This window comes from Poecilia formosa, unplaced genomic scaffold (assembly GCF_000485575.1).
Source record: "Poecilia formosa unplaced genomic scaffold, Poecilia_formosa-5.1.2 Scaffold3, whole genome shotgun sequence".
Lineage (NCBI taxonomy): Eukaryota > Metazoa > Chordata > Actinopteri > Cyprinodontiformes > Poeciliidae > Poecilia > Poecilia formosa.
Window position 1 is genome coordinate 3,189,887 of NW_006799942.1, and position 9,562 is coordinate 3,199,448.

The 9,562-nt window shown below is 36.7% G+C and overlaps 2 protein-coding genes across 4 annotated transcripts in view; both read left to right on the top strand.

Moving 5' to 3' along the window:
- The window catches only part of LOC103140189 (UDP-glucuronosyltransferase 2C1-like), a 5,273-nt gene extending 4,464 nt beyond the window's left edge, over positions 1–809 (top strand). The window contains exon 4 of one of the 2 annotated variants that reach the window (XM_016673197.1): positions 211–809. In XM_016673197.1, the coding sequence (XP_016528683.1) occupies positions 211–433 (223 nt within the window). In that variant the 3' untranslated portion in view covers positions 434–809. Of the gene's footprint in view, positions 1–10 lie in introns of both variants that reach the window. The other variant, XM_016673200.1, reaches the window with a different exon arrangement.
- A 490-nt stretch (positions 810–1,299) lies between these two features.
- On the top strand, positions 1,300–8,467 carry LOC103140176 (UDP-glucuronosyltransferase 2A1-like). Of its 2 annotated transcripts, XM_007555188.2 has the most exons (5): positions 1,300–1,498; positions 1,843–1,956; positions 2,115–2,410; positions 4,211–4,924; positions 6,278–8,467. In XM_007555188.2, the coding sequence occupies exons 3-5, from the start codon at positions 2,120–2,122 to the stop codon at positions 6,860–6,862; spliced, it is 1,590 nt and encodes a 529-aa protein (XP_007555250.1). In that variant the 5' UTR covers positions 1,300–1,498; positions 1,843–1,956; positions 2,115–2,119; the 3' UTR covers positions 6,863–8,467. The 2 variants fall into 2 exon arrangements, with proteins under 2 accessions (XP_007555250.1, XP_007555243.1); XM_007555181.2 differs by lacking the exon at positions 1,300–1,498 and having other exon boundaries at positions 1,785–1,956.
- Positions 8,468–9,562: the final 1,095 nt, after the last annotated feature.

Here is a 9,562-nt window from a genome sequence, read left to right on the forward strand (position 1 = left end):
TTACTTTGGGGTCCCTGTGCTTGGCATACCCTTGTTCTTTGACCAGTATGACAACCTTCTACGTCTACAGAAAAGAGGAGCAGCAAAGATTATTCAGCTCCATGAAGTTAATGGTCACAGCTTTGAGAGAGCTGTTGAGGAAGTGCTCCATAAAGACAGCTACAAGGAAAGTATTCAGAGACTGTCACGTTTACACCGAGATCAGCCAATGCCACCCATGGATCAGGCCACTTTCTGGATAGAGTATGTGATACGCCACAGAGGGGCTCCTCACCTGCGCACAGAGGCTCACAGGATGCCGTGGTACTCATACCATTGCTTAGATGTACTACTCTTTTTGATGACGTCTGTAGGTGTGGTCCTCTACTCTGTTTTTGCTGTAATTAGATTTCTATTTTGCAAAAGAAAGAACAGAAAATATAAACAAAGCTGATTTGCATTAAAGTTATTTGTCTGTGGTTTTGGGTTCATAGTTGTCCCTGTGTCATGTTTTGTTTCTCTAGGTTATTTTCCATTTCTGTTTAGATTGTCATCTTTTACTTAAATTAGATTATTTTTGATTCAATTACTCTCTTACCTTGTTCTGACGCCTGGTCTCGTCTTTATTCATTGTTATTCTAGTCTCCTTTGTCTTCTGTTCTAGCCTTGATATCATTTTTCCTATGCATCAGTCCTGTTATGTTCTAGCAGAGCAGGTTTTGTTATCCTTTAGATGTCAGGTTTTATTTTCTGTCAACTTTTATTATTGTAGTCTTTCTAGTCTGCTTCTCCTATTCAGTTCCTCAGCTCAGTATTCTCCCTGTTAATTTAGATCAGTAATCCTCTTCACCTGTCTCGCGTTTTTTTAGGTTCTAGTCTTACCTTTGCGTGGTGCAGGATTCTTGTGCATTTTTATGTCTGTTAGTTGAGTAAACACTCATGTCCATGTCAAGTTTTTAAGTTTAAATAAATTTTCACTGTGCCATGTTGCTGTTTGCATTTTGGCTCTTCCCTATCTGCGCCTTCCCCAATCCTGACAATAACATCACAAAGTGTAAAAGTGCTTATCCAATGAAAACCAGCTCAGCATTCGTTTAGCCTTATTCTTAAGGGCCGTTTTATACATTTCAAATCACATATTTCCATCTTCTGCACAATCAAGTAACTATGTTAGCTTCAGTTGGTATGAAAATGATGTACATATAACTTAAAATTAATTTGACCCTGGATATCAACTTGACACCTTGAAATTGGACTCCGTTTCTTTAAGAAGCTCCACTTTCTAACACTCCTTCTTCAAAACGTCATCAAAACAATGCTCCTCCATGATGCCGTTTACAGTCAATCTTAGGAGCGATGGGCTAAGGAGTAGTTTGTATGATAATCTCAGCAGATGCAGAGCTCCACCAGGTGTTTGACAACTGTTGCTGCCCCTAGTTTGGAGGAGCTGTTCGGACGAGGTGTGCTCTGTGGACAGAAAGCGCGACAGCAAACTGCAGCACCAAGAGTGGAGATTTGGGTAAATAGACAACACTTTGTATGAGCAAGTGTTTGGCACCCCCAAATGGCAGTCTTTGGAGAACCAAGGATTTCTCAAACACGCATAAACTCTCCAGTGTATTCAATATAATCAATGATTAATCACACTATTTGAAGTCTGGTTTAAAATAACTCCCTGGTTCAGCTATGAAATGATTGTTTCTTTCTTCTGACATGCACTTCTTTCTTTTGTGCACTTCTGCATCTGAAGCTTAATCTTACATAACTCACTCTAATACTCTTATGAAAGAGGTCATTGATTCGCTATGATGAAACCACTGTTCTTGCTTAACTGCAATGTACTGTGCGTGCCTTATTTACTAGTGAAAGAGCAGATTGTCTCTGCAGCTGGAGTTTGAACTCAAATACCTACTGGTTTATCTTGAACAAGCTGTCAGTGTGGGTACTCAGGACGGTCATAGTCTTTACCAACATTAGGTAAGTAAATTAAGAAACCATCTGAAATTGGAAACTGAGTGTATTATCACTTTTGTTGTTCTAGTCATTTTAAACAAATTTTAGCTGTAATCTTTTGTCCGGACTCGATTTGTATCTGTACTAATGAAATACATTTATTTCTGTTCGGGACATTGTAGAATCCATGGCTCTGACTCGTTTCTCCGGTATAGTCATATTGTTCTTACACCTAATCCTGTTGACATCACACTGCGATGGGGGAAACATATTGGTGTTCCCTGTGGATGGCAGCCACTGGATTAATATGAAAATACTACTGGAAGAACTTCATACCAGAGGACACAACATCAGTGTGATCAGGTCTTCTACCAGCTGGTACATTCCAGAAAAATCCCCCCTCTACACATCCATCACCATTGAAATGGATGAAGGTTTAGAGAACTTTTTTGACATATATCTACAGGAGCATATGAGGGTATGTGTTTATATATATACTGCATGTAAAAGCCTGTCCTACTAAGGCAGTTTTTCCCAACCCTGGTCCTCTATACACACTGCCCTGCATGATTTAGACGCTCCCCTGCTCCAAACACACATGATTTCAATTGATGGCTGATTAATAAGCTTTTGTTGAACTGCAGTCATCTGAATCAGGTGTCTTAAATCAGGGAAACATCTAAGACATGCAGGGCAATGTGCCTCGAGGACCAGGGTTGGGAAATACAATGCTAAGGTAATGTGATATAAAGAAATAAAAGCTTGATCAATCATTTCGGAGCTTTCTGGTTTTACCGTGAAATGCATCTTGTGCTGAATAACAAACATATGATGAAGGAGGAGAAAAATCAAATATTCCACAATTACTGATATGCTGAACTGTCTTTTGGTCCAGTTTCATGTTGGTGAAAGTCTGTCAGCATCTCCTGTCTTGACTTGGTAGTATTTGCCAAGCCAAGTTGCCAATATTTGCAAATGTTCTCCAAATCTACCAGATTATCAAAGGTATCCCCTGTTCACAGCCCTTTCTGTGAGCCCTCATGGGTTTTTATCAGGTCAAGGTCTGGATCTGTTGAAGATCATTCCAAGAAAAACTGTTCATGGTTTTATCCACCTTCAGATAAATCTAACGCCGTCTGAAGAGAAATGTGACCACAGACCATGATGTAGACACCATCTTTTCACTGCGGGTTTATGATGTTTTCATTATGCACAGTATGTTTGCTGTGATCTTTCTTTTGGAATAGTGACTGAAAGCCCATGTTAGGTTTCATCTGATTATAACAAAATATTCCACAAGACCGAGAGAAATTTTTGCACACCAAGATGTTTTCTTTTAAAGAGAAATATTATTTTAGTCTTACTCATTCGCTAAGATGCATTAAAAATACTAGAGACTGTCGTCACATTTAACATTCCAACACTAAACAGACATGTCTGCTCACTCTAATCTTGCAATAAGGTTTTTGAACCTTTCTGATAACTTTCCATATATTTTTAAAATTAATTATCAAGTCAAGATGAACTTTATTCCAAGGCAAAATTTGTTTTGCAGCCAACAAAGAACAAATGTAAACGAAAGTACAAATATGACTGACTGATATACAAAAATAACCATGTAATACATATCAATCAGCATACAGAATTTATGAAGAAACATTCAGCATCATTAATCTTGTTTTTCTACCTCTATTTCAACCAATACTTATGCATCCTTTAGGCTTCGAAACCTCCCTGCAAACTAAATTTCTTTAGTTAAGAAATTTAAATAAAAAAGTGTCAAGAAAATCCTACTTGGACTTTCTTGTCGATCTGAAAGAAACAGAACAGTTTTTTCAGATTTTCTATAATTAATGCAACATATGTACAAAAATAGACAGAATGCTCCAATTAAATTAAATGATGGTTACAACACATTAAAAGCACAGGGGATTGCAGATGTTGGCTATTACGTTGTTGCAAGTATTTTCTTTTTAATTTTTCACTCTAGATTAGCTTGTTTTTTATTTAAATTGCAGAGGATATAATGTGCCATGTTAATTGCCCAGGTCCCTCTTGAAAATGAGATCTAGATCTCAATGGGGTTTACCTGGTTTAATAAAGGAAATAAAAAAAATGGTTGAAATGTTTTAATGGTTAGATCCTTTGTTTTTTCATCACAATATTTATTTCGCATGAACCTTGCATTTGAATTGGCAAATCTAAACTTTTTGTTCTTAAATGTGTTTCATGAAGTCATGCTTTTAACCACGTTTTTCTGTTTCACAATTTTCTTTAGGCACAGCGAGAAGGGGCTTCACTTTTGACTTTCTTGAAGCTTACCAAGGATTTCCTTTCTATGATTACTCAAGCCCATTTGGTGTGGTGTAATGCTACAATTCAGATTTTTCAGAATCCGATTTTGGTCAAAAACCTAAAAGAGTCCCAATATGATTTGGTTCTTGCTGATCCAGCCATGGGTCCAGGGCTCGTGTTAGCTAAATATCTTGAACTGCCTTTAGTCCTTAATGTTCGCTGGATTACAAGTGGAGAAGGTCACTTTATTTTGGCACCTTCACCCCTCTCATACATCCCAGTGCCTGGATCTGGCTTAACCGACAAAATGGATTTTATCCAGAGGGTGAAAAACTTTTTTTTCTACAGTATCATAAAATTCCAGGAAAAGTTTCTTGTGGGACCTATCTATGATAATATGTGCAATAAATACATCGAGGGTGGGTGTGACATTGTCTCACTGCTTCAAGGTGCTGACATTTGGCTGTTCAGGTCAGATTTCGTTTTTGAGTTTCCTCGGCCAACAATGCCAAATGTTGTCTACATTGGAGGGTTCCAGTGTAAACCTGCACAGCCTCTACCAGCGGACCTGGAGGAGTTTGTTCAGAGTGCTGGGGAGCATGGAGTCATCATCATGACTCTGGGAACTTTGGTCAATGCTTTACCCAAAGAGGTTGCGGATGAAATTGCCAGTGTTTTTGCCAAGATGCCCCAAAAGGTAAAAAAATGATCTTTTTCATATTTAGGTTTTGAGTTGTTTTAGGATCAGGTCATGGAAAATGTCCATAAAAACAGACACCAGTTATTAAATAATAAATTCTTCTGATCAAGTTTGAGTGTGAAGTTTCATACAGAGATTTATAACAGTGAGGAGGAGGAAATCAAGAGAAATGCTATATGAGAGCATTGTTTTAGAGATCAGGAAAACTAGCTCCTACCCAATAATTTAAACGCTTTCTGTTGTAATTCAGCACGATGATGAATGACCATTTTGCCAAAAAAAAAAACAAATTCTATATTCCTTCTGCATTAACTTATACTTTTTCTCCAGTTCTAATAAGAATTGCTGCACTGTTTTGCACAGGCAATTGTTAGCATGTCCTATCCAACAACTGTGTCACCACACCGGTTTAAAAACTAACTTGCATTTTATTTTTAAATTATGTAGTGGTCATCTCTCTATTTTCCAGACTCCCATCAATGTTGTGCTTGTGAAGATCTAATCCTTCAGTTATCCAGCTGCCAGCTCCTTCAGTTTTCTACTGAGAAAACTTCTATTAGACTCTATATCTCCATTTACATGTAGATTTCCCTCTCCAGCATACAACTAATAACTTTACAAGTCGTTGATAAGGAGAAAGTTAAAATCCTCCATTTGTGGTCTTACACACTAAGACCACAGTGGCATTTGAGCACTCTCATGTTTGTTTGGCTCTGACAGAGAAAATGTTTTGTCCCAACAGCATTTACGGATTGGAGAGGATCTATAGCCATCAGTAGACATTTTGTCCTGCCAGAAAATACTTACAGTAAAAGCTACTCTTAAAGAAAGTTCTGTCTTACAAGATCAAATTCATGCTCACAAACAATAACTGTGAGGAACTCATTGGTCTGTCCTCCTTACCTATTTATTCCCACAGATCTCCCCACTCTTGTCTGTATAGAAGATATTCATAGGAAAATACTCATGCCATCTTTTTCTACAGTCACATTTGCATTTGTTGTATTTTATTATTATTATTTTTTTTTATCTTTGTTATCCTGAAATGTCATATGTACAACAATTAGACAATGGAAACCCAGAAAACATTAAGTACCATCATCCATATGGTGCTCCCTTCCTGGGTATTCCAGACATGGAATATGTTGTGTTGTAAAAAGAAAAAGACATTTGAAATTACTTTGCTGTTTTCAAAAGAAATGGAATGGCTGATTTCCAAACAATATTAACAGGTTTTATATTTCTGTATATTTGCCCTGAAGATTACAGGATTACCCATGCTACACTTGTACAGTATTGTGCAAATTTTGGCCTTCACTGAACATTTACATTGTGTGTGCCTTTTATCAGGTGATTTGGAGGCACAAAGGGGATCATCCCTCTACTTTGGGCAACAACACTCTAATAGTGGACTGGATGCCACAAAAGGACCTCCTTGGCCACCCGCAGATCAAAGTCTTCGTAGCTCATGGAGGAACAAATGGAGTCCAGGAAGCCATTTACTATGGAGTCCCTGTGCTTGGCATACCCTTGTTCTTTGACCAATATGACAATCTCCTGCGTTTGCAGGAAAGAGGAGCAGCAAAGATTATTCAACTAGCTGATGTAAATGGTCACACGTTTGAGAAGACTATTAAGGAACTGCTCCACAAAGTCAGCTACCGGGAAAACATGCAAAGACTTTCAAGCTTGCACAGAGATCAGCCAATGCCACCTATGGATCAGGCTACTTTCTGGGTGGAGTATGTGATGCGCCACAAAGGAGCCCCTCACTTGCGCACAGAGGCTTATGGGATGCCTTGGTACTCATACTATTGTTTTGATGTTCTAATTTTCTTGGTGACAGCAGTGACTTTGCCCCTCTTTTCTATTTTTGCCATCGCAAAATTTCTTTGCTGTAGAAGAAAGAAGAGGACAAAAACCAAACAGAGTTAACTTCAGTCAACTTTGCTTAGAAAAATAAGAATTGTCCAAAATTGCTTTATTTGGACAAATGCATTATCTCTTTTCCAATGCCCCACAGTGCCAACATAAAGAGCATTTTCTAAATAAAACTACATCTGTCAAGGAATTATGATCTCACTGGTTTAGTAGGAATAAGCTAGTGATAATATTCTGTGTGTCACTGATCCTCATGACTTGTAAAAGTTAGATGTTTGATTCCAGCTATGATACACAGATGGCAGGAAACCTGACAGCGAGTTCTTACTTTGCTGTCTGGAGTACCTATAGTACCTGATAGAAAGTCTTGACCTAATTTTTGCACATGTAAGAAATTATTTTAAATGGGTTTGCCATGTTGTACTTTCATGATTTGTTTGAAAATTCGACTGATGTGAAAATGCCACTAGACAATTCAGGGGAATTAAAGTTTCTCAACTAGTCAACAATACTTTTAACACAAAGTGGTTTGAATTTCTTGGCTAAAAGCTGTCTCTCAATCTCTTTAGGTTTAAAAAAAAAAATTGAATACAAGTTCCAAATTACAGTCTACCTTAAAGGGTTTAATTATTTTGGTTACTTTTCCTTTCCAACTTGCTGTGTAGTACAGTACTTGTAAACATTTCTGTGATTGAAATCAGGAAATGTGACTTGATTTGTGTGCGCTGTTTGTTCACTATTGTTCTCTAGCAAATCTTTGAGGCCTTTATTTAACAGCTCGGTGTGTTTACTGAAAACTGACTAAATAGTATTGCAAGCTACACTTTTCAGATTCTGATTGTGGCTTTGATGTTAGATGCAGGTCAGTTTTTGGTGAATAATTTTCATATCATTCTTCTAATATAACATTATGTATTGTAGTTTGAAGAAAAGTTCTCTATATAACCAAAAGACTTTAACATCTGCAGCAGGATTAGCCTAAGTTTACACAGAACAAATCAGAGTAAGAGTAAGAGGAAGCACACAGTCCTTATCTGGTTCGTCCTAATCTGCCTCACTCAGCCTGTTCTCGGCTCTGGCTCTTTTCCTGTCTCTGTCTTGTTTCCGTTGACTTGGAAAATCTTTTCTGTCATTGTAGTCTAATGAGATCATGTTTCTGTGGAAAGCTCTTTTCTATAGAGCTCTGAAAAAAAAAAAAACTACACCCACTTACAACTGTGTGAATGCTAAAGGGAAATAATCTCCAAACAAGAAAAGATATAAGTTAAATGGGGGAAAAAAAAAAAACATATGTACAACCTCTTTATAGGATTCATGCCTGTTTAACTTTGTTATATTTTATTACATTAAAGCTACAACCTTATGGTATACTTTACTAGGCTTTTAGGTTTTAAAACTGTGTTTTTTCACAATAATCCACTGCCTTTTGTTTAGTCATCAAATAATATCTCTAAATTTCTGGCTGTAATCAGAAAACAATATGACAAAGTTATCAATGCTTTAACTTTGTCATATTATGAAACAATAAAATTAAGATGGAACATTTCAAATTGTATTGTATTGTATTGTATTGTATTGTATTCAATTCAGAAAGCCTGAACATGTGACTGTTTTAAGTTTACCTATATTTATGCTAACTTCATATTACAATAATGGAAATAAAGCTCACTCCTTAATGAGAATTGTTTACATATTCTGTATACAGGGATCATGGAACATACTTGAATTTACTCAAACTTTTTAAGTTTGCAGTTAATCTTTTTTCAATAAAACATGAATAGTAGAATCAAAACTGTAGTTTTTGATCTATTTCAGATTAGACTTAATAGCTGTTCTATGCATTTATTACCTATGCACTAAAAGTATATCTTTGTCAGACAATCTCACCTTGTGAAACTAAAACACCTTCTTGGACCAATTGTGTCAATGAAAGTTTTTATAAGTCTTTTAGAGGTCTTTACTCTGTCTAGAAGGCTGTATCCAGTTTATTTTGACATGCATTGAGTCTTCTGTTCAACCTATCGTTTTGCTAATGACTAATTACCAAAGCCGAACTTTATTACTTCACCTCTGTTGTGTATGTTCTGATGAAGACTCATCCCTTTTCTTTAACCTTACCATATAAAAATGAGTAGCTTTAATTATCTTGTGAAATTAAAACACACAATCTTTTATGAGGAGCTTCACACAAACACCATCAGACTTGAAGTTCCCAAAGGGCTTCTCCAAGGCATGATATCATTCTCTCTACAGACATAGATCACATTCCCTTCTCTCTCTGAACCAATACTTGTCAGAAGCACAAATGGTTTCACTCATCTGCACAATAAAGCCTGCTCTATAGATTTTGTGTAGGCAGATGTTGCTGTCTGTTCAGAGTTGGCAAACATCAACATAGTTGAGTAATGGGAAATTTTCCCAGACAAATTTTCTTCTCAAACACACAAAGGGATCCAATATGTAGTAAATGTAAATGTAACTGCCCTCTCTTGGGGCGACAATACTGACTGCATAGGTTCTATAAACTTTTGGACAATCATCTTAAATTAAATTCAATCCATTAAACTTTGCTTTATTTTGGGGAAAAAAACTATATATGTATAAATTAACAATTTAACTATACATATATATATATATATACATATATATATATATAAAAAAAAAAAAAATTCCCTTCTCACCCTCCGCGGGTGGTTTCTTTCATCCTCTGAGCTCGGGTCCTCTACCAGAGGCCTGGGAGCTTGAGGGTTCTGC